Source organism: Ptychodera flava, chromosome 2, assembly GCF_041260155.1.
Source record: "Ptychodera flava strain L36383 chromosome 2, AS_Pfla_20210202, whole genome shotgun sequence".
In the NCBI taxonomy this organism is placed as follows: Eukaryota; Metazoa; Hemichordata; class Enteropneusta; family Ptychoderidae; genus Ptychodera; species Ptychodera flava.
This window is the reverse complement of record NC_091929.1, coordinates 41,135,088-41,159,630: the sequence shown is the minus strand read 5'-3', so window position 1 is coordinate 41,159,630 and position 24,543 is coordinate 41,135,088. Positions and strand designations below refer to the sequence as shown.

The 24,543-nt window shown below is 36.4% G+C and overlaps 2 protein-coding genes across 4 annotated transcripts; one reads left to right on the top strand and one right to left on the bottom strand.

Annotated features, from left to right (window-relative positions):
• Positions 1 to 174: 174 nt before the first annotated feature.
• Positions 175 to 15,067, top strand: LOC139120814 (periodic tryptophan protein 1 homolog). Its single transcript, XM_070685386.1, has 12 exons — positions 175 to 283; positions 1,495 to 1,851; positions 2,234 to 2,325; positions 2,832 to 2,928; positions 3,408 to 3,515; positions 6,526 to 6,644; positions 7,725 to 7,889; positions 12,158 to 12,219; positions 12,525 to 12,636; positions 12,932 to 13,102; positions 13,490 to 13,637; positions 14,638 to 15,067. Exons 2-12 carry the CDS (start codon positions 1,602 to 1,604, stop codon positions 14,847 to 14,849), a joined length of 1,536 nt encoding a protein of 511 aa, XP_070541487.1. The 5' UTR covers positions 175 to 283; positions 1,495 to 1,601; the 3' UTR covers positions 14,850 to 15,067.
• Positions 15,068 to 15,599: 532 nt separating this feature from the next.
• On the bottom strand, positions 15,600 to 24,481 carry LOC139120823 (uncharacterized). 3 transcript variants are annotated; one of them, XM_070685398.1, is made up of 8 exons: positions 24,422 to 24,481; positions 23,591 to 23,762; positions 22,527 to 22,692; positions 21,686 to 21,906; positions 21,332 to 21,442; positions 19,380 to 19,509; positions 18,889 to 18,997; positions 15,600 to 18,329 (listed from the first exon to the last, which is right to left on the bottom strand). In XM_070685398.1, the coding sequence occupies exons 2-8, from the start codon at positions 23,704 to 23,706 to the stop codon at positions 18,190 to 18,192; spliced, it is 993 nt and encodes a 330-aa protein (XP_070541499.1). In that variant the 5' UTR covers positions 23,707 to 23,762; positions 24,422 to 24,481; the 3' UTR covers positions 15,600 to 18,189. The 3 variants fall into 3 exon arrangements, with proteins under 3 accessions (XP_070541499.1, XP_070541517.1, XP_070541507.1); XM_070685416.1 differs by having other exon boundaries at positions 24,158 to 24,444; XM_070685406.1 differs by having other exon boundaries at positions 24,083 to 24,428.
• Between the last annotated feature and the right edge of the window lie 62 nt (positions 24,482 to 24,543).

Here is a 24,543-nt window from a genome sequence, read left to right as displayed (position 1 = left end):
ATTTTTTGTTGTCCATAGTCCCTTTCAACTAAATTTGACCGAATTAACTTTGAAGGAGTAAATTACATTTATGTGAAGGCATCAATTTCTTTATAAAGGGTTGAAAAGATTCACAATAGGTTTTTGACATTATCTTATATGAAGCCGGCGCTCTCTTTTATTATTACCCACAATGCTTATGACTACTTTAACACTACCGGGTCGAAAGTTCACCATGCAACATGTGCATTTCGTGCGTTGATGGATAAAACCGAATGAAGATATCCATGTGAGTTTTCCAAACGTAAGTGAGAGGTTAAATTAAATCATGCACGATGACTTGTTAAAATATAAACAATAACTTAAGCGATAAACGTAATAAACCTTGGTGCTGTAGGCGAAACAACTCTGTTTATCATCAGACTTTATGTCATCATATGTGGCAAAATCGGCCAGCCAGAGTCTTCGCGATTGTATTATTATGCATGGCTTCTGTATTTTCCTTTAAATTTATCGACACTCATTATATTGGCATTTACCTGTCCCTTTTCCAAAAAAATTAACAGTTTATAAATTGAAATTAAAGATTTCGAGAGAGTTCTTATGTGTTCAATTGAAACCGAGCAGGAATGTTTTCCCATACATAAGGAATCCATTTCTACTGTGGACCTGACCTGGCCTAGCTACAGTACTGTAGCTCGAGGTTTTGCCTGGGTATCTGGTTTTGCCGTCCAACCCAAATACCCAGGCAAAACCTCGAGCTACGGTAATGCAGCTAGACCTGGCCAACACATATCTGCATATGCAGGAATGTTATCAACAGAGCCATTAAACCGTGGCCCCTGCTGCACAGCAGGTACTATGATAACCTTGACAACCAATTGATTGTTAAAGTATAGGTAGGCTGATGGTTGTGCACACAACAGATCCACTATACATCATAGCAGTTTAAAGATACTACCTGTACTGTGATCTCCAGCCTCATATATAGCAGGAGATGTTGGTTGACTTAGCAACATGATAACAATGACACACATCCACAAGTAGAGGTTGACAGGGGATTCATCCGTAACACCATTTTGCGCTTCACCATATGTATAATTTAATAAGTAATGCATAATCACTAATGTTAAGGTAGTATGCACCTCGAAGGTGAAAGACTTAAACTTTTGCTCTAATTTTCCTCAAGGAATCTTTCAATCATTCTTTTTCAAAATCAAGAATAAAAATAGGGGGTCACTGTGCAAATTTTGGTACTAGAGAAACAATTTACCCAAGATTTACTGATATCAGAAATTCAAAATGGCCGCCATCCCTGTGTTAACTCTATGAGGAAAAATAAAAATTTTCGAATTTCGAAAAACTAAGCTGGTGAAAAGTTTTCTTTCTCCAAGAGCTTTAAAATGACCCCCACATGTGGTATATCAGAAGAGAATTGTAAAAGTTTGAGAGTCCGGAATGTCTGTCCCGAGGTGCGTTCTACCTTAACAGTGTTATATTTATGTTTTTCCCCAGTTCTTATGCAGTCTGTCTTACAATTCAAGAGACACCTGTTTTACCCCATCTGTGGTGAACACATATTGAAGATCAAGAAATTTGTAAATTAGTCAGAGGGTTTGGAAATGGTCAGATCAGTTGTGTCGTGCGTTGCCTGGGTGACAAAGGGAGCAGCCAAGGAAGAGCCTGAGAAAGTAAAACTTGACAAAGAACAGCTTGAGAAACTCATCAAGGAGGCAAAAGAGCAACTTGATGATGCGGAAGCTGAAGATCAAGATGTTGGTGCTGAGAATGGTGGCGCTGTAGGAGGAAGCAATGTTGATGATGAACTTGCTGAGTATGACTTAGATCATTATGATGATGAGCCTGACATGGGTAAGTTATTTAACCTGTTCACCCTCAATATCATGTAAGCAAATCCACACTCACCATTTATGACAATAGGTTTGGGTCAAACTATTGTGGTGAAAGGGGTAACCTTCATTATCTGTAACTTTGGTACCAAATTTTGCACAGCGCCCCCTGACTTTTATTCAAAAGGGAATGGTGCAAAGTTTTTTAACGGGAAGTTTTAGCAAAAGTTTAAGGCCTTGAATTTCAATGCACCTACTACCTTAACGACACTTTGAAAATGTTATTCTGCAAAGAAAGTGAGAAAACCAATACAAAAGCTGGTGTAATTCGAACAGTGGCTTACACGATTATCATTTCAATTTTTTGTGACCAAGCCACTAAGAATGTATTTGCACTATCCTAGATGGTGGCAGCAAGAATCTGGTGGACTCCCTAGCTGGACTAACTATGTATGCAGATGAAGATGATGATCCATACATTACAATCAAAGATGAGGTATGGTAGATTAAAAGATGATATTGTCATTATTTTGTACTCTAAAATCCATACTAGTCCTCTTTGATATTCTGCTCCCCTTAATCCTTTCATGTCTGACTTTCTGGTAACTTATCACATTTACCCCAAAATGAAGGGATTAGGCTCGAAATAATTCATCTTATGATCCTGTTCTTCCTCAGTTTGCAAGTCATTTGTGTATATGTGTGTAGAATTGTGGTACTTCTGAACGAGCTTATCAGCTAGTACAGACAGAATAAGAAATAAAAGACCACCAGAAGCCATGGAAGTGGCGTTGTCAAAGAAAGCGAATTTCTCGAAGTCTATTCAGGAAAAATCTCGAAGAGTCTTGAGTTCAACAGGAATAAAGTGTCTAGATTCACCTTTCACACCCAGAACTACCGTCCTCTTACTTAGCACATGTTCAATATCACTCAGCATTGGTTGACAAGCTGACGTATACAATAGTTGTACAGTTTGTTTCAATTTTCTACTGTAACTTACAGGATGAAGAGGATATTGAAGATTTCAAAATTAAACCTTCAGATAATTTAATTTTGGTTGGAAAAGCAGAAGAAGAATGCAGCAACTTGGAAATATTTGGTATGTTCAGACAGCTACTACTTCAAAATGAGTACCCACAAGTTGTAGGTCAAAAGAAGATGGTAAAAGTTTGAGAGTCAAAATATCTGTTCCCGAGGTGCATTTTACCTTAATCCCTGTTACTGCATGCATGGATGAAAACGCTGGGCTTGTATAGAAGCATAGTTCTCAGAAAAGAGACACACATTTTGAATCGTCCCTTATCAGAATTTTCTGTCTGGTAGAGTTCTAATCTGTGTTGATGTCACATGTTTTGTACAGGTCATCTCATGAACATATACATAGCCGACACATCAAGTCAATACTTATCACAGAAGTTTCAAACATAAAAAAGCAGTTTCAATATTACAAGTTTGCTTCAAAAAATCTCATTCATCACTTCTAATCCTAAAACTCCTCTTACTGCTTAGGTTTTAGTCCAATGCTGACATTCACCTTATATTAATAAGGATTCCATGACCCTTGTTTTATGATTTCAGTTTACAATGAAGCTGATGACATTTTGTATTGCCATCATGATATCATGCTATCTGCATTCCCATTGGCTCTAGAGTGGTTGAACTTTGACCCCGGAGAGGACAAACCAGGTATGGTATAACTGCTTCAGTGTAAAGCTGCTTCAGGTTCAAACTATGAAATCAAAAAGTTCAGTTTTTAATCCTCAGCTAAAACCTTGCACTGTGTCTTTTGAATATTCAGTGTTGTCATAGGAACAAAAGATGTAACTCTCGACAATATTTAAATTTTTTTTCTGTTAAAGAGTATCAACATTGCAAATACAACACCATGTGTACTGTATAGGAAGTTATTGTTGACAAGTAAATTCTAGTCTGGGCTACTGTTCAGCCGTCAATAGTAGCATTGGAGTTTATATGAACAAAAGCTGTGTCAACAAATTATACAATACATGGGCATTTTGTCCTGTGCTTCATTTGAATAATAAGTGTATCAGATCCAGGTGTCATGTAAATTTGTTGTCGTCATACAACAATGTCACAAAGTATCCCAAGTTCAAAATAATGACAAAATTATTGTAAAAGCTGTAACATATTTCATTCAGTCTGCACGATGACCGGGCTTTTCCGGTACCATTGCATGACGGGTAATATAGGCAAGAATGGCGTCTTTCAGTGGCGTCATTGAACGTAAACAAAAGCAAGCAATATCGCCAAAATAAAGACGTGGTTTTCTCATAAACTGAGATATATTTTCACTGTTTTTGAGATGGTAAGTGTCGGCTATAGGTCTGAAGAATATTGTCGACAAATATTTTGGCAATATACATATTTTAAAATATAATTTCATCACTTTTCAATCGGATAGCTAAAATGACTTGATTTTGAACGAACTTAACTTTCAAAATTTGTAATTTTTGGTCTAAAGACACAATCGCCAAACTATGCCGATTAAACGCACCCCATTGTCAATGTAACGTAAAATAAAGTCATCTGGTTCACTAGGCACGCCATCGTCGGCAGAAATGGAGCGAATTCACGTGTGTGAATATACGGCAAAAATATGAAAATTTTGTCAATTTTGTGGCATAATCCTGCTGTTGAGCACGACGCTGCTTGAAAAAGGCTACAAGTGTCACTTTTAGCATAGCTTCCACAATACAGTAAACGTGTGCTAAAGTCCCTCCCGCTCGGCTGGTGACCTCACTGCACGAAGAAATGGAGGGTACATTTTCTATGGGGTTGACAGGACCTCTCTTTGAAACTTTGTAATTTTTGGTCTAAAAATCATGTAGACAATCTAGTATGAAAAAATAGGCCTTTAGGTATTACTAATTGTTTAAAAATGATTAATTGTTACTGTGGTTCATTAAAATGTGTTCTCAGCACTGTTAACTTTTTAGCGAAACAATAAAAAACCCTAAAATTTTCAAGCCGATTATGTTCCACCTAAGTACCGTCAGACTAATGCAAACCTCTCCAATCGGCAATGGTTTACTCCTGGCAACATACAGCTTCATATTACTCATCGGGGGCTTGCCCCCTCGTCGGTAATTGCTCTGATTGACACGATTTCGAGTAACTTGCAGTGAAAACCATTGATTGACACATGTCAATCCAAGTCGTAAGGGCGCGAAGCGGTACTAGCCAATCCCTTACCAGTTTCTTGAATGCAGCTTAGCTGATTATTATTGCCCTCAAAGTATGACTCATCAGCTATGCCTTAATAAGGTAAAATAGGCGTAGATAATCAAAAAACCCAGGCTAACGACGTGGCGGGAAAATCGCATATGTTGTAAACAAATGCTCATGAATAGTATCACATGACATCTCAAAGCTGCGCCTATTGGTTGAGAGGCTAGACATAATGAGGTCATGCATAATGAGCTGTCGTGTATTACTCGCTTGTGCATGCTCATTCCACGGCGAGCCACTCGAAATACACGAAACTTCTGAAACTTGCACAATACGGAATAACTCGTCAGCGTATGAGTACATTTTCTGTAGTAGAGGTTGCTAATTACAACTGCATTCAGAGGTAAACTTTTGGTCGCCCGTATTTGTTGAAAAAATCCCAACAACTAAAATTTCTGTCGATCTCACAACTGGTCTACGTCTGCGATCGCAGGCAGTGTTGCAAGTGTTCGATCAAAGGGTCATACTGCTGCCCGTCACTGCCCGACAGGCAATTTACCTTCCAATGTGTGTAATTAGTCGATATCTCTGTACCACAGCCCATTACTCTCTGTAAAACCAAACAAAATAATAGTCCTAGCGGTCGATTTTCCAACTAGTGTCAACGATCATCTGTGGTATGCCCATGCAACGATGATCGTATCCCGGTATTCACACACTGCCCGTCAGGAAATTATATTGATGACAGCCTTGAGACAGGATTCAGTCATTGTGAGTAAAAACAGACGCATATAGTTTGTAGCTTTCTATAAATGTGGGAGTACTCTTTGGGGGCTGGTACACATCAGCAGGGGCTAAACAGCAGCTCTTTGGTGTTTAGACATCGAATCTTGACAATACGGCATCACAGTCCCTCCATGTGAAGGGACTGTGACGGCATGCAGTCGACGGGTAGTTGGACCGGTCGGGAAGTTTGTGATCGCTATATTTAGACCTTTCAATCTAGTTTCGTTCCAGCAAAGCCATTTTGTACCTATCTTCATTTCTACTCTAGAAAGATAATTAGCTTTAAATTTGATCCGTAACTTTAAGAACCGTGTGAGTTTCTTGTTCTAATGTTTTGATGTTCGGTCAACTCTCGCGAAGTGTCAACCATTTATGCGCAGGGTGGGAAATTTAACTGTCATAGAACACGTGCATACTGAGGTTCTCAACGTCTTCAAATCATCAAGAAAATAGTTATTTTAATTAAATCAATTACAAATAATATCAAATTATTGTAAAATATCTTCATGTGATAACAAATATCAATTGTTATTTATACCTTAGTGATTGAACCCACCCATGAAAGAAAATGGTTTCTGACATGATGTCACACATGCCAATCACCCTACAATACCCAATCAAATCAATGGTACCGGCCACACCTCAAAAGCCGGGTTATCGTGCAGACTGATTCTGTGTATGTATTATGCAGCTCGCAATCTGTACTTTTTTGTCTTTTCAGGCAATTTTGTTGCCGTAGGTAACATGACACCTGTGATTGAAATTTGGGATTTAGATCTTGTAGACTCTGTGGAGCCGGCATTTACACTGGGTGAATACCAGATGAAGAAAAAGAAAAAGGTAACAGGGCAAATATCATGTAATATCAGCCCTTTCATTCCCATTTCCTGTTGCCTGGAGGCGTGGAGGTCCAATAATACATTTTATCAGCTCACTGAGTCAACTGCCTACTCATACTCATTCAGCTACATGTATATTGGCATTGTGTAAAATCAAAGGTACTGCTACAGTACAATAAATTACCCACAATGCTGTTCGATTTGTACCAACGACGTTAGTTTTCTTATAACTTTTTCAGTTCTGTATAAAAGCAATAATGTGAAGTCTCACGATAATTGATTAATTATATTTTATTAAAGTACGTTGAAATATTGTAGTCTAAATTTCAAAGAAACCATTAAATAACCATAAAAGTCACATTCTTTAGGTACTACAAATGTCACAGTTTTGGGAAGCAAGTAATTACCAACTGAAGGGGTCATTCTCTGAAAATAGTTAGCATGTAAATTTCTTTTGTCTTTTCTATTTGGAAAAAATCAATATCCTTTTGTTTCATAAAACAGGTGCAACTAGTCTCCCTACTTTCCATCACTTTATTATGTATGGCTGAGGACACAATCAGTGGAAAATTTACAAAAATCCTTTCTCTTCTCTCAATCAAGCACAATTTCTTAATCCTTTAAAATGGGAATTGAGAAGAAAGGTGTTTTTAAAAGTACGTTCTCAGAATTTTTACAAGTGGTCCAGGAATTTGTCTACACATGGGAGACATGGTAGACTTCACAGGGGAATCTACGTTGGTACAAATCATGATGTATTGTGGGAAATCTCTAGTACTGTGTACTGGTACATGTCAAATCACGCCCTCTTTCCCAGGAACGACATACATGTGATTTTTGTTGTCAAACATTTTTGATGGATCTGTAGTGGCAAATTTGTGATTGTTTAGTATTTTTACTGTTTTATATTTTTTGTTTTATATATATATATTGATATATTCATCTGTTACTGTTTCTTGGTTTTCTTTATCCTGTCGTCACTGATTTGTGGTGTTCACATTCATAATTCAAAAGTATTTTGAACACACAGAAACAGTGGAGTAAATATTTTAAACTCACCAGATCTACTTTTTGCTTTCAGAAATCAAAAGAGAAAGTTGACAGTCACAAAGACGCAGTGTTGGATCTGTCTTGGAACAGACATGCAAGGAATGTACTAGCCAGTGCGTCAGCTGATCACACTGTTGCATTGTGGGATTTGTCACAAGGCAAAACAGTTTCAGTTCTCAAACAACACACTGACAAGGTATGGCTACTTAGCAATATTGAATTCCTAAATATCATGTTCTCTGCAGTCAATATTGCATAGCAACTTTCTGTATGGTTGAACTGCATGCTGGGAAATTTTTTCATAGATGACATAGCTCAGTCCAGCAGAGAAAACTCAACCTTCCTGTAATTTCTTGAATGGATTTCATTTGTAGTGTATGGCAAGCCAAGTGTTGCAAAATTCAAAAACACATATGTGTGTTCTAAGTTTTCATGTTTGTGTTCTAAAATTTATGTTTATGTTCATAAAAACATGTTTGTATTCTTAAATTGTATGTTCATGTTCATAAAAACCATGTTTAAGTGCTTAAAATGTATGTTTATGTTCTTAAATTGTATGTTCATGTTCATAAAAACCATGTTTATGTTCTTAAAATGTATGTTTATATTCTTAAATTGTATGTTTATGTTCATAAAAATCATGTTTATGTTCTTAAAATGTATATTCATGTTCATAAAAACCATGTTCATGTTCTTAAAATGTATGTTTATATTCTTAAATTGTACGTTTATGTTCATAAAAACCATGTTTATGTTCTTAAATTGTATGTTCATGTTCATAAAAACCATGTTTATATTCTTAAATTGTATGTTTATGTTCATAAAAACCATGCTGTTATTCAACCTTTTATGCTTATGTTCATGAAGGTCATTTGTTTGTTCATTGAACAAATTTAATGTTCATTAAAACACTGCTTATGTCCATATCTCCCTGTTAACACTGAGGGCGCTCTGGAGTTAGCAGCACGACACAGCTATGGCGCGGACCGAACAGTTACACCGCATACAGCGAGAAACGTGGGTTTTACATGTGTTTAAAAGCAAAGCTTAGCACATCGTGGATCTAGACAAGTAGAGCATGCTCGAAAACGAAGATCGATCACAAGTTTTTACTAAATATCGCCTGTTTCTCGGCAGAGAAACTGCACGCTCTCATTCGGAGGCGCAACCAGCGGTTTAACGATATAAATGTCTACGCACTTTCGAAGTCCAAAGTCAAAGACTCAGGGCTGTGTGGTTACTAAATATCGGCTGTTCTCGGCGGAGAAACTGCACGCACACCTACAGTCACCTATGGTCGGTCTATTCCGCTCAGCGTCTATGCCTCCATAGACGTGTGTACATCTCCCCCGGGGGGGTAACTCCATGGCTAATAGTACGGGGGGGCTCCGCACGAACATGGAAACCCAAACTGTTGTGATACCAGTTTTGAGCGAAAAAACCTACCCTTTCTGATACCTAATTGTTGAAACGCAGCTTTCTCTTGGCGGGGTAGCGTGGGGTTGACCTTTGACCCGCATAACAACTCACGCTACCCCGCCAACATACAATACCATACGTATACACATACGACTCACCCGCCTTGCGTACCAGGGGTACCAACAGTCAAACCGACAGATCGGAAATATTGATGGTAGATCTGGGATGTAGATACATGGGTTTCCAGTGTTGACAGCATGATTTTTTAACAAATGTCAGTTTGTGTTTAAAACCGGACCCTTTCTCATACCAACACCTCGTGAAAAGTATACCCTTTCTGATACCAGACAGTGCAAAAAAACGACCCCTTTCGCGCGGACCCTCCCCGTATAGCCATCTATGGGAGTTACCCCCCCCCGGGACATCTCCTTCTCAGGCATATGTACACACGTCTATGAGGGCATAGACGCCGAGTGGAATATTCCGACCAAAGGTGATTGTGCTGCACGCTCTCTGACTCGGGGCAAAACCAGCGGTTTGCCTATGGCATTTTGGCAGTCCAAAGTCAAAGACTTAGGGCTGTTGTGACTGTGGGAGGCACTCTCATTAAAATCTGATGTAGAGAATGGTCCGTTACTAGTGAGAAGACGACCGAACAAAAACAGACCTAATTGTGATAACATAAAAGACCGTACACAGCATGCATCGTACACAGAGCTATAGTGGTGACCGGTCTTCCGGTCTTCACGACATGCTGTAACCTCCATAATGTAATAATCTCCACAAATGTAATATCAACCACAATTGTAATAAAATCAACCATAAATGTAATAAAACAGTCAACCATTAATGTAACAACCCGCAACCACAAATGTAATAAACAAATTACCCATAAATGTAATAAAACTCAACCATAAATGTAATAAACTTGAACTTGCGTATGTGATCATTTGTTTATCAATGCCCTGAGTAAATAATAACTTTAATAAGACTAGTGTAATGTTATTGCATACTTTCCTGAAACCAGGTTTCCTTTCCGAAACACAGAATAGAATACTTTGAGAACATAATCAGAAAAAGGCGAGACAAAACATAGATCAATATTTAAGGGCTAATTCATCAATTGCAACGATAAAATAGATTTATTACATTTATGGTTGACAAGTATTACATTTATGGGTGATTTTTTTATTACATTTATGGTTACCATTTATTACAATTGTGGTTGATGTTTTTATTACATTTATGGTTGAATTTTGTTACATTTATGGGTGATATTACATTTGTGGATGCACTTTATTACAATTATGGTTGATATTACATTTATGGAGATTATTACATTTATGGAGGTTACACATGTGACCTGCGTCCTGAGAGTTTCAAAAATGAGCGACCCGCGACTTTTAGATGCAGTGAAATATGACCTGCGAGTTGTCAAATGGAAAACGTATCTTTGATAGGCTATCTGCATCGGGCAGTTGAAGGTATTTGGTCGATCTTTTACGTTATCGTATTTATAAGGTATTTTGTTGTGCGGTCCTCCCCTCACTAGTGACAGACCCATCTCTACATCGGATCAGAGTGCCTCCCACAGCCCGGAGTCTTTGACTTCGGACTTCGAAAGTGCGTAGACATTTATAACGTTAAACCGCTGGTTGCGCCTCCGAATGAGAGCGTGCAGTTTCTCTGCCGAGAACAGCCGATATTTAGTACAAACTTGTGATCGAATTCCGTTTTCGAGCACGCCTTACTTGTCCGAGATCCACGATGTGCTAAGCTTTGCTTTTAAACATGGACATAAGCAGTGTTTTAATGAACATAAAATTTGTTCAATGAACAAACAAATGACCTTCATGAACATAAGCGTGAAAGGTTGAATAACAGCATGGTTTTTATGAACATAAACATACAATTTAAGAACATAAACATGGTTTTTATGAACATAAACATACAATTTAAGAATATAAACACACATTTTAAGAACATAATCATGGGTTTTATGAACATGAACATACAATTTAAGAATATAAACATACATTTTAAGAACATAAACATGGTTTTTATGAACATAAACATACATTTTAAGAACATAAACATGGTTTTTATGAACATAAACGTACAATTTAAGAATATAAACATACATTTATAGAACATGAACATGGTTTTTATGAACATGAACATACAATTTAAGAATATAAACACACATTTTAAGAACATAATCATGGGTTTTATGAACATGAACATACGATTTAAGAATATAAACATACATTTTAAGAACATAAACATGGTTTTTATGAACATAAACATACAATTTAAGAACATAAACATACATTTTAAGAAGCTAAACATGGTTTTTATGAACATAAACATACAATTTAAGAATATAAACATAAATTTTAAGAACATAAACATGGGTTTTATGAACATGAATATACAATTTAAGAATATAAACATACATTTTAAAAACATAAACATGGTTTTATGAACATAAACATAAATTTTAAGAATATAAACATACATTTTAAGAACATAAACATGGTTTTATGAACATAAACATAAATTTTTAGAACACAAAAATGAAAACTTAGAACACACAAATGTGTTTTTTGAATTTTGCAACACTTGGCTTGCCTTTGTAGTGGGTTGATTGTTATGTTCAATCAACGGGAAAGACTATGTTTGAAATATATTGAAAAATATTTTACAAAAAATTAATATATAATTGTGGAAGAATATTAAAGTGGATCAGTTGTTAGTTTGTTGGAAATTGTCATCATTTGTAATTGGTTTACTGAAAGCCTACATACGGGAAATCATTGTGAATTGTATTGTACCTGTGTTATGCTTCCTTTCGTAAATTTCTCACATGCTTATCCTGTCAATATGTCCACTCAGCAAACTTTGATCTCTTTATTGCAGTTTGAATCGCTGATTGATGAAAGTTGTGTCATGTGACATACTATAAAATATGTACTGTTGTATTTTTATCTCCAATTTTCCTTCATCTCTAGCAAGTATGAACATCTTTGATGTTTTCTGATTCAGGTACAAACACTGGAATGGCATCCATTTGAAGCACAATCACTGCTTACAGGGGCTTTTGATAAGTAAGTCATGGTGTTTTCACGGTTAGTTATATTGTCTCTGTTGTTGTTGTTGTTGTTGTTGTTGTTGTTTACAGAACCAGCTCACATAAAAGAATAAGCAAGAAAGCTCTAAGTTCAAACATTGAAACAAAGATACTGTGCAAAACCTCAAGAAAATGTCTCCTGCAAAATATGACTTGACAAGACAAGTAAAATCTGCCAACTTACTACTTCACAGCATATAATGTACCCCTTCACTACTTGAGTTGTCCAGTTTGAGAGCTTTGAAAGGTGTTCAGTAACAAACTTTTGACTTTTTTTTTCAGGAATGTAAAAGTGTTTGATTGTAGGAAAGCTGACCAAGCCCACATGAACTGGTCGTTCAATGGAGAGATTGAAAGGGTGTTGTGGAATCACTTTTCACCGTACAATTTCCTGGTGAGTCACACCTTCACCCATTGTCTGTCAGTTCATCTCACTTGCTGTCTGTGTGTCTGTTTGTCCATCAGTCATCTGTCTGTCTGTCTATCTTTACAAAATAAAAAATTCACTGCAGTGTACCATTTGCCTCCTATCAATGACTTGAAACTAAAGTGCCTTTCTTAATCAGGCTAAATATGATTTTCAGCAACTACAGATAACATTATCAGCATGCCCTACATCATCAACGATGACTTGTTTTTGCCGCAAATTAATTAAAACTAATCAAATCTATAATTCTTTTATGCTGTAGGCCAGTACAGATAAGGGTTATGTATATTACATGGACGTGAGACAACAACAGGCAATATTTACATTATCTGCACATTCAGAGGCTGTGACTGGCCTTGCTCTCAGCAGTCAAATTCCTGGTTGCCTGGTAACAACATCTGCTGATAAAAATGTCAAAGTCTGGGATATCCAGGTAAGAAATTAAGTGTTTTCCAAATTTGGGAAATTATATTATCATGTCGATATGTAAATGTGTACAGAAACTCCCAGGTATTACTTTTAAATGTTGTTGTGTCTTAGTAGTACCACATGACAGAGACTTGTCTGTTCCAATACAATACATGCAATACATGGGCATTTTGGTTGTATTTTATATGCCAGGAATCCCAGAACACGTGTTTACTTTACTTTCACATCTATGGTACGCAGTTTGTTCAACCTTTGACCTATGAACTCTCACCTTCAGTGCAGTGGCATAACTTGACAAGTTCAAAAAGTTAAAGGAGTGAAAAGAAGATTATATGTCAAAGGGTACTGTATTCTGTTTAATTGTATTTTCGTAACTTTTATTTCAATCTAGAACAACAAACCTGAATGTGTGCTCTCAAAAGACTTCAAGATGGGAGCCCTCACTTGCGTCCATTGCTGTCCTGATGAAGCAGCCGTCATGGCAACAGGAGGAGAGAAGGAAGGATTGAGAGTGTTTGATATCATGGCATATACCGCAGGTAAGTGCTAACCAGAAACAGATCTGAGTAATATTGAAATATCAATATTTGGTTGTGAAAGATATGCATAAGGTTCTGAAACAAGTAATGATTTGTAAATTAAAACAGTATTCAAAAGTTGTAAGTATCATGTTTGTTTTAAACCTTTCATCACTTTAGTTTTTTACACAGCAGTGTTCTAAAGTGTGACCTTCTTTACATTGATGTCCTGGTGCCAAAAGTCCTCCTTTTGAGCGAAAGGAAAATTGTCTTCAAAACCTTGTAATGCCAGGGGTTGACATTTCTACTGTGATATTGCATGAAAGGCTGATATGCACATTCATTTTCCCAGTTTTCTTCTTGAATCAAATGATAGATTTGCAATTGTGAATAAAAATATCAACAAACTCATTCAATGGCTCAGTTGTCACAAATGTCCACCACAATATTTTATTCATTCATGTAATACCTATCATTTGTAACCAAAGAATAATTAGTTCGATCATTCTTCCACTGAGCCATTGAATCAGTTTGTGGTGAAGTGAAGCAGTTACCAGAATTTGTCCTGACTATTTATATATATATATATATATATATATTATATATATATATATATATATATATATATTATATATATATATATATATATATATATATATATATATATTATATATATATATATACGTGAAATTTTTGAAGGGTGTAGGTAAGGCAAGGGAGATAATGTAACTGCAGGGCATTAATTTTCAAGAATCTTTTGTAACCTCATCTGAAGATTTAGAGGATATGTTTTATTCAGGGTTCTCCACAAGGGGACTTTGAGGGTAAGGTAGGTCACCCCTCTCTTTCTGAAGCATTCTATTGATATGTTAATAATCATTAATAGAAGAATAGGTTTTCACAACAAAAGAATATGCAAATTGTTTAGTGTTATGTAAATTGGCTGCCCCTCTGATATTCTAAGCTGTGGAGAACACTGTTATTGTTGTAAATGTGAGGATTGTCTGTTTTCTGTTCTCAGTTGCAAATCATTTTGGAAACAGGGAGCTTGTAGTAGTCGACATGGCGGTCAATTCAACCTCTAGCCAAGCTTCAGCTGTGATGGAAGAAGATGGCGCCGTTGCTGTGGAAGATGTTACCATGGAGACTGAAGCAGCTAATACTGAACAGAGTGATTCTCAGGTTGTCGGGGGAACAAAGAAAAAGAAAAAAAAGAAAAAGAAGAAATCATAGACAATTTTTAGGCAAATCTTTTTTTTTTAAGTCTTAAATATTTTAAATATGTAACTTGTAAAAATAGTGATGGAAAGACTGTGCAATGATTCTTGTTTCTTTTCCAACATTGCAGGGAAAATGTTTATATCACAGAGTATGTGATTGTCTGAAAATAGAATTGTTACAGCACCGGGCAGTTGAATTCAAGAATAAAGTTTGAATTTATCCAAAATGAATGGTTGTCTTTCAGTTGTGATGTGCCAACAGATGCTTGTAATAGTGTCATCTGAGAAAGAATTCACTTCAATTCTTGAAATCCCTTGAAAAACATCAGGTTTCTCACGTTTAGCCTACCTGCAGAATTTTGGGTTTTCTCAATTCATGTAGTTGGATGTCTGACAATGTGTGGTTGGCTGTCTGTGACACAAAATTTGGCAAATTATTTCTTTTGACAAATGAATCTAGGGCAGAATATTGATCTGGCATGAGATATACAGACCCTCCAACTTGCACAATTCTTGACTGACATTAAAGTACACAGAAAATGAAGTTTCCATCATTTTTACATGTGTACTTAAAAGCTAATTCATCCTACAGAATACCGAAAAAAATTGCCATATTTTTACATTCAGTTACCATACAAAGAAATGATAGTTTCTTTGAACTCAGTTTAAATATTTTACTGTAAAATAATTTTATTTTTCAAAGATGATAGGCTAAGAGAAATCTATGTCTTTGTTTTTACAGTAAGCAACAAAAAAGAGAACATTTTGTTTTAGTGTTATATTTATTTCAACTAACACTTTTATCATTATTTCAAAATTAAAATCCAGGCCGACATTTCTACTCACTAGGGCTTACAGCATGATAGCATCACAGACATTTTCCATTTCTGTAACATACAAAATCTGGAAAGTTGGCTAAACTGAACCTGCGATAGAGGGTTGCAACTCCATACGGAGTATTTAAAACTATGGTGATATCTATTGGTATGTTTTTCTCCTCCTCTACTGCTATAGAAGGGACACGGCCAATTATTATAAATCTGATATGAATAAATGGCATTCTGGTTGGTGATACATTCAGACCTTCGACTGAAATCTTACACTTACATAAAATGTTGAAAGTCGATGAACTTGTGTTTCTGCAGATATGACCAATGGTACCTAGTACTGCTTATCCAGTACGGTACAACTGTGACATGAGATATAGAGACTTTGAAATAAAAAGAATTGAAAGGAGGGGTCATAAACTGCGCGTGTGCGACTTTCTCGTTTACAATGTATTTAATGCATGATTTCTAGATGCATCGCATCAATATAGCTGCAATATTAAATTTTATGATGTATGTTTTGTGACAAACATGTTTTAACTTTCACCAATCCCCATCGTACCTTGAATACAGTATTTACATTGGTCGTATGGCCTAATCAGCCTTTGAGCTCAGTTTCGACAAATTTCCCTTTAACATATGAAAATGGTTATACAGTGGTACATTCCTGAAGTACAAAAATATGTTTAAAAGTTTTAAACTTGTTCATGTGGCATTGAAACAAGATTGAGCCCTCATTGGAATAAGCTTTACATGTAAAACTGTAGACTGACAGATTCGGTCAAACGAGGGCGCTGAAGGACCTCCATCATATGACAGAATCTGTCAAGTCTATTAGAATGGTACTGAATTTAGTTCTGTATGTCCACCTAATACTGTTTTCAAATCAAGTAGTCTTTCATCTGTGTAACACAAATATATTGCACATAGGTAAACACGAGTCGGTAACAGCCAGTATCATCGGCCAATCCTGCGTACAGACTGATGTAAAATTTGGGACATGCACGGCCGTTTAACCCTTTGAGTGCCAAAGTAAATTTTTGTTGCCTTTATACAATATAAGGCCAACAATTTCTTTCATGTGTAGACAATTTTTTTCAGATTTTTCCCAAACTTTTGGTCAAAAAGTGTAGTCCATGAAAATTTATGTCCATTTAGTCTAAAATCACGGAAAAAATTACAGAAAAATTCATAAAAATTGGTAAAATGTTGCCCTGATACTTTTGCAGAAAAATTACAGTGCTCAAACGGTTAAGGAAGTTACTGTCTGTTTGATGCAGAAACATAACTCTGTTTTGGCTTAAGAATACAAAAACATAAGCTAGGTTTTCATTGTGAAAATGCCAAGTGCAAAAATTACAGGAACTCAAATTTGCTGTAATAAATCTATTGCAATTTATTGTGACATCTGCCATGCTCCGAATATACACCTGTGTACATTTTCATGATAGTAAAATCTTCCAGAGGAACACATTGCCAATATTCCACCATCTTTACGAATGTGATTGAACCTGTTTCCTGCTGGGCTTTTCATCTGCGTAGTCGGTAAAAAGGATTTCTTACATACAGCACTCTTTAAGTACTTTGTACTCGGCTCAGGACTTCCAGTCCACCGACATGTGGTCTGTGTAAGTTGACTTGGCAGGCTATTACATGTAGACATAACTAAATTTCACTGACATGGGGGATACAGACCTCAGGATACCAGTCTACCATTAAAAGCTGGTGGTCTCTTTGAATCAAATTCACAGGATTCAAAAACATAAGTGCAGAGTAATAATTTCACAGAATTTGTGATTCACAGATTTTTTTTATTATTTGGATTGCAGTGTCCACGGTGATAATTTTACATCAATTCATGAGAATCACATCTAGTGTGACTGAAGCAATTGGATCAAATGATCGAAGACTTATGTAGAAACAGTGAGCATAAAATAAAGCAAGTAAATAAAAACAGACTGCTCCAAAAAAATTGAGTAAAATGAAAGCTTCATCAGTTTTGCTGACACGGCATCTTTTCACTGAAATCACCTCTTACAAGATTCTGTATCTAAATCAGCCGTACCAGTATGTTAATTGAAAGTGCAAAGGTCGACTTTTGTCAAAGGTTGCTTTGAGCAAAGAACTGGGTACATCAAACTGCAAACTGAAAGTTTATTGTAGCCTCAAGCTTCAGCTACAAATCAACATTAAAAAGTAACTTTGCATTTGTAGACCAAAGTTCATTTGTAAGTATCTGCTGGGAAGAGCACTACATCAGCAGTGGAACAGAGTGAAGTTCAACACAGCAGACTAATTGCTCATGTCAATACAATATCGTATAGAATGCTTATCATATTTCATGAATGACTTCAGACTGCACTTTGCTTGCAGACGTTGCCAGCAAGAAAATGTTTCTTTCAGTAGAACTACAGACAATTTCACCACCAAACTACCTGCAGTGTAAGTAACCAGTCAGCTAAAATAATAGATAAATCAGTATTTTGAAAAGAAAGTAATATTATTGTATTGAATTTTAAAATTTTGTTATTCAAGAAAGTCCACCACTTCGTCAAGTTCTCTCCTCTTGGCTTCTTTATGTGCCCATCTGTCTTCTGCGAGTTTTGGAGTGATATTCCATTCACCGTGGTATATCCTCTGTTTACATCCAGGGCATAGTTTGCCACCTACCGGAAAGAATCACAGATTGACAAAAGACATGTAGCTATGAGATTACAGTGACGCTAAAGCAATGATTGTCTGTTTGATTCTGTTTTATACACCATCTTGTTTTTGTGAAGATCAACCACTATTTTAAGAAAATATCCAGACCCAATTTCACAGCTTGTCAGTTTTCAGGCATAGGCTACAATACACTAGGTGTGTTTTTCATTGTGTACATTTTAGGTAAGAATGTTAAATTTCAGAATTCATATGCTCAAAGTCACAAGCCAATGCTATTTTCCAGGATTTATTACAAAGAAATTGTGTAAAAAATCATGTCCTTGGATAACTTAAAACAAACACTACCAAAGACTTTCCAGAAGTAAATTTAATTTGTCAAGTATCTTGAAGGACATTCCAAAACAACTTTCAAATTCCAAGACTTAAAAGGAGCACGCAAATCTAGCATATTTATGATACACAATGGGAGTCGCATATCCAAGCAAGTGATATCAAACCACATTGAAGGGATACAGGGTTTTTCCAAATTTCTGGTTCGAGACTAATAATTACAATGCTTACCTGTAAATGGTGGTGTTTTCATATAGGTATCAAGACAGCCACGATGGTATAAATGAGCACAGTAAACTCTCTCTAAAAATCTGTCACTGCTTTCATCTGTTACAACACTCTGTTCATGAAACAAACGTAAAAACTGATGAAGACAGTAATAACTCTAAAAATAGTTTTGGAATAAAATCTGGTGCATTACAAACTCTCTCAAAAATTCTGAATGTAAATAATCAATTTATTTGTCATGAAAACTCAAGAAATCAAAATATTGATAAAGTTTTGGCACTATAAAATCTGGGCTGATAAGATCACGTAAGGAGGTCACTCTCATGCACAGGGCATACAACCAAATAGTTTAGTCCCGTTGAGGGCGCTGTTCATGACAGAGAAAACTTGTCCCAGCGGCCCAGTGCGTGTAATATTTTTTTAGGTTAGCCTGTGAAGCATGCACTTGGTTTAGGCAGAAGTTAACTGCCTTTTTATTGAGCTTTCAAATATACCTTTGGATCTGGAGGAAATCCATTCTCTTTACAAATCTGGCAAGGCTCTTTAGGGTAGCGTCTTACACAGTCTTTGACAAGAAATTCTGCTACTAATTTTAACGATGGTTTCGGTTCAAACGGAGGATCTCTGCAAAATGAAATGAGAATGACATAAGTGACAGAAAATATTACCTATTTAAACCTAATTTTCAAAACCTGTTGATAACGTTTGGGATATAATCTCCCAACTTGGGTGAACTACCATTGTCTTAATGGGTGTGGTCGGACTTATATACTGTGTGAAAATGGGCTGAAGGGGTGACATAGATGAACTAAAAAATATGAGAGATGCTGTGATACCACAGTAGTATATTATATATTATAGCCCAAACATGGGACTATGTGCCCGAGGGTAGGTGACCATTTGCCCGACGTAAGGAGGGCAAATGGTCTCCTGCCCCGAGGGTACATAGTCCCATGTTTGGGCTATAATGTTTTTATTACATGCCTCTCTTACTCAGTTTGCACCAAAAATATTTACGTTTATTGGCAAATTATAGTCAAATGCTTTATTTTCATTTTAGACGAAAAACGGTTAAAAATAGAACAATTTTCATCCTCGAATGGCGCATTGATATATTAAAACTACTGTTATGCGGTTTATCAAAATTTTTATGCGAAATTTTCCAAAAACCGGATTTTCTGTGCAAAACATGAAATTTCAAGACTTTTAAATCCAAAAGTTTTCAAGTTGAAAATAGTTCCGGTTCACTTTCAGTCCAGTGATGACTATGCGGCCCGCGACGTCATCGGCGAGTTACCATTGAATCCTATGGAGCGCGCGATGTTCGATATACGAGGCATGTAATAATGTATTTTTATGTACATGATAAAACATCATCACAAACTCTTTCTTTCAAAAAATCAAACATATAGGTATTGCGTCACATTGGTGACACTGTGACTGAACCAATTATTTATACTGTACCAGTTCCCTTCATGTTATGAAGGCCATGTCACCAATTTTTGGCAATATTTTTCAGCATATTGACAAGGTGTACCAAACTATGACTTTGAAAATGCATTAGCTACCCAACGCAATTTATTAAGGATGTACGATCGTAAAATTAAAAGTAATGCCATTTCTCTAAATTGTCAATTTTTGGATTCTCCTTTGTAAGTATTATCAAAATGTGTGATAAAATATAGGGGTCACCGCGCTCGTTTGTGAGATAAATGACCATGAATTTTGCCATTTGTGAGAAAAAATGCAGAGTCAGCAGTTTTTCACCAATGCATTTTCTATGGACGAAATAATTCGATGCTGTTTATCTAAAAATTTAGCGCGGTGACCATATAATTTTATTTGATCAGTATTATTTATTTCTCTAGACTGAGCTTTGTGCAAATTTTCATGAAAATGACATTAGTATAAATTGATTTTCCAGCAAATTTCCATGTAATCCTATGGGAAGTGACAAATTCCACGCGCGCATACCGCTCGACATCCTTAATTTGGTCTGAAATAGTGAATACTTTATTTTACCAAGCTGCACCCTGTATGACTTTCATTTTCTACGTCTGTAATTTCAAAATGTTGAAAAATCAAGTTCTAACTACTGTAAGAATCATTTTGTTAAAAATTACCAGCCACATGAAGACTACGGATGGATTTTGACTACATGATATATAACTTTTGCAAAACATGACTGCAAATTCTGTGAGAACTGGGCATACTATTCAGTGTTTTTGCTAAGGTTGGGAAACACTGGTAAATTACTTGGAAACCCTGGTAAAATTTCTGTTGTCCACCAGTATGACTGCATTGATATACCAAGGGTAACCCTGGTGAAATGACTGGGGAACCCCGGTAACATTTACCAAAGTACCGAACTTAACAAAAACTGCTATTTCTTGGAGTCATTGTGAAATGTAATGCTCAGGTGGAAAGAGAATTGCTTTTTACTCACTTTGGTTTTTTCTTCAGGGGAGGTTGAATTTGCCGTCTGGCTAACTCCACTGCCTGGCTTATAAATACTGTACTGAAATGCTTTGGAAAATTGTTACCTCTTTCTTCTATGCTGTAAGATGCAATGATATAAAACGTTGATAAAGTATGATGAAAAGAATGTATTTTTACTCTTTTGCACCATATAATCTAAAATGCGCTTATGCAGCGATGGATTCAATTCACATACTCTTGAAATATTGTTACACAACTCAAAGAACAAAGAAACTGGGTGTTGAATTCATCTTGCTCTCTGATGAAGTCTATAAAAGCATCAACAGGTCAAAGGTTAAAGTTTAAAAGTCACAGCACTCACCTAACTTGCGTACAAGGGTAGTCTTCAGGGACTGTAAATTTTAGTTGAAAGTAATAATTATCTTGATTAATCGTCATGGTGATGACACCTGACTTCTGTTTTGTTTTGATTTCATCTTTGTCTGTGATGAGTGACTTTTTGATGTAGCTCAGTTCCTCACTGCAGACCGTGAACGGATTGTCATTCAGAAACTGCCACAGAAATTTCATTACTGGTAGAACCTAGGATAACAAAGTTTTATAAATGAAAGTTGTTCAGGCTAAGGGGGTCGTCGCACTGGAAATGCAATTCCTGAGTTTGGTGATAATCCCCTCTCCCCTCAAAATGAAATTCCCAGGTTCTCATGTATGGAGATTACCACCCTGTCTTTAACACACACAGTGTACAAAATTGTACACAGGAATATATAAACTTTATATGCTTACTCTTCTTCTAAGTACCAAAAGATTGGTTTAACCACAAATAGGTATGATTTCTGTCGTGGCAGGACAAAACATGTGCAAATTGCATGAAGATGGTTCAGAAAGTGTTGATCTGTAATAATTTTTCCTGGTACAAATTTATCAAAAAGTGTCAAAAAAGACACATTTCAAAACTGCAACAGACAGGTTATTACTTGGGGTCAACACTTTTGCTTCATGCGTCACACATAAAATATGGTATTTGTTATGGTTTCATTGCAGTAACTTTAATACTTGTCAGAGTATCACAAAACCTCTTCACCCCTAACTCCCTGTAAGCAGGTCCATAAACACCAATGATAACAATGAGTTTGGGTCAAACCATGGTGGTGAAAGGGTTAAACATCAAATGAATTTGCACGTGTGTGTCAGAAACTCACCTGTTGCTTTCCTAATAGTTTCTTTGCTTCCTCATCACTGAGATTTGTTAAACCAGCCAATAGTTTTTCCGGGATTGTTTTACTTTTCAACTCTATAATGATGGGAGTGGTCGGATACTTTTCAGAGAACTGTACGCACACGTCAAACTGCCGATGCTGAGTTTTCCTGCAAACAGAAAACAGGGAATATGTGGAAACTTGAAAGCAGAGTTACCAAGTGTAATCAAATCCACAACCCTCAGTACTATTGTTCAGTAGAGTTAACCTTTTCACCCCCAATTCCCTGTAAACAGGTCCATAATCAACATTGGTAACAATTGGTCTGGGCTAAACCATGGTGGTGAAAGGGTTAAAAAGCTCCATTAGCTGTAAGTTTTCATTTATTTTTCAAGCATTTCTTTCACTTTGTGTCATAGTTGCTGATCAAGCAACTAGTGCTGAACGTCTCAGCACTGCCTATATGAATATAGTATCCTATTATCTTTGACGAACATGGTCTGGCCCTCTGCTTAGATTTTTTCAAAGTTAACCCAACTCCTGCCTGACTGTATCACTTTTTCTCATTTTCTGACTCAATAAAATGTGGTACTTAAACCAAATCACCTACTTGGCTTGGTATGTTATAGAGGTTCAGTCGGTAAAAATTATACTTGCAGCGTCTAAGTACATGTACTCACAGGCCTTCAAATATTAATTTTTTGTCAAAATACAACAAATGGAAACTGTTATGACTCCTGGTTTTAAATAACTTGACCTGATGGTGGCATATGAACTTGGCAAAATAAGGGTTAGGCAATTTTATGTATTACTATGTGATTAACCATTTTAGTGCCAAAGTCATTTTGCCAATAAAGAGCTGCATTTCAAATTGAAATTGGAAATGCATTTCAGGAACAAAATTAATATTAAATCATTATGACTGCTGGCAGAATTTGAGAAGAGTTGGATTTGGTACAAACTGGTTGGGGGAAATGTCACTTTTGAGACAAATGGTGATGGTCAAAGTGGTGAAGCAGCAAAGTGGTTTATGTGAATAGTGACTGTGAAGCCACCATGATACTAACACAAATCGTATCCTGACAGACACTGGATGGCACGATATCAATTCACTGCCGGGGAGATCTGTTCCGTATTTCTTCTTGAGCTCCTCCAGTTCTTTCTGTATAAATGAGTTGGCCATTCTAAGGTGAACTGCTCAGCGAAAAGGGTAAGATCTGCGTAATTCTACAGGGTCACCTGAAGATGAAACAAGAAACAATTATAATATGTGAATCCATACAAATATGATACATGTTCTTTTTGACCATGGTTGAATACATTGTCTTTTCTTTCAATATATCAGTACTGTTTAATTTTCGAAAACAATTGTGAAATCAAAGATTTCACTTTAAACAATTGATATTATAACAATTTTGTCATGACGATTTTCTTGGACTTGTGAATAATAAAGCCTCCTCAGGTCAGACAATGAAGATGACATTTGGCATTTGCCACACAGCTTGAGTAGGCTACTACAGTACAAGGGGCTCGAAATATTGATAAGCTGCATGTATCACCTTTCGGCTTTCAAAATTGTCCTTTCTAAATTTGAACTTTCGAAGCTCAAAGTGACGCTGCGACATATAGCATACGGTGAAAAATTACAGTTGGTGTTCCAAGAAGCTGGCCTATGTACTACAACCACAGACTGTCGATCTCTGTCTCGAGTGAATTTGGTGATCGCACAAGACAACGTCGTTGAAGGAGGGAAGGCGTATTTCGTTCTGCCTGGAGTTTTCCGTTTTGAAAGGTAAGAAGTGTGATTCCATATGAAGAATTATATTGTAGATTTGGACCTGTATAATACCTAAATTGAACAACAATACAGTAATGGAGAGAACGGGTTGTATCCCTACCTCAACTCCATGTTGTGAAATTCTGAGCATGTCACTACAAGGTCGTATGGCAGCCTTAGATGAGAAAAATAACACCGTTTTAACGCCACTTGATTACACAAATGAACAAGTGACCTTAAAGT

What these genes read in the sequence shown, in the direction of transcription:
- LOC139120814 (XM_070685386.1), top strand. Translation starts at nt 1,602, where the DNA reads ATGGTCAGATCAGTTGTGTCGTGCGTTGCCTGGGTGACAAAGGGAGCA. An exon ending in TGATGATGAGCCTGACATGG is followed by an intron (nt 1,852 to 2,233) that starts GTAAGTTATTTA and finishes GCACTATCCTAG; the next exon opens with ATGGTGGCAGCAAGAATCTG. An exon ending in TCAAAGTCTGGGATATCCAG is followed by an intron (nt 13,103 to 13,489) that starts GTAAGAAATTAA and finishes ATTTCAATCTAG; the next exon opens with AACAACAAACCTGAATGTGT.
- LOC139120823 (XM_070685398.1), bottom strand. Translation starts at nt 23,706, where the DNA reads ATGGCCAACTCATTTATACAGAAAGAACTGGAGGAGCTCAAGAAGAAA. An exon ending in AACTATTAGGAAAGCAACAG is followed by an intron (nt 21,907 to 22,526) that starts GTGAGTTTCTGA and finishes TTGTTATCCTAG; the next exon opens with GTTCTACCAGTAATGAAATT. An exon ending in TACCCTTGTACGCAAGTTAG is followed by an intron (nt 21,443 to 21,685) that starts GTGAGTGCTGTG and finishes TGCATCTTACAG; the next exon opens with CATAGAAGAAAGAGGTAACA.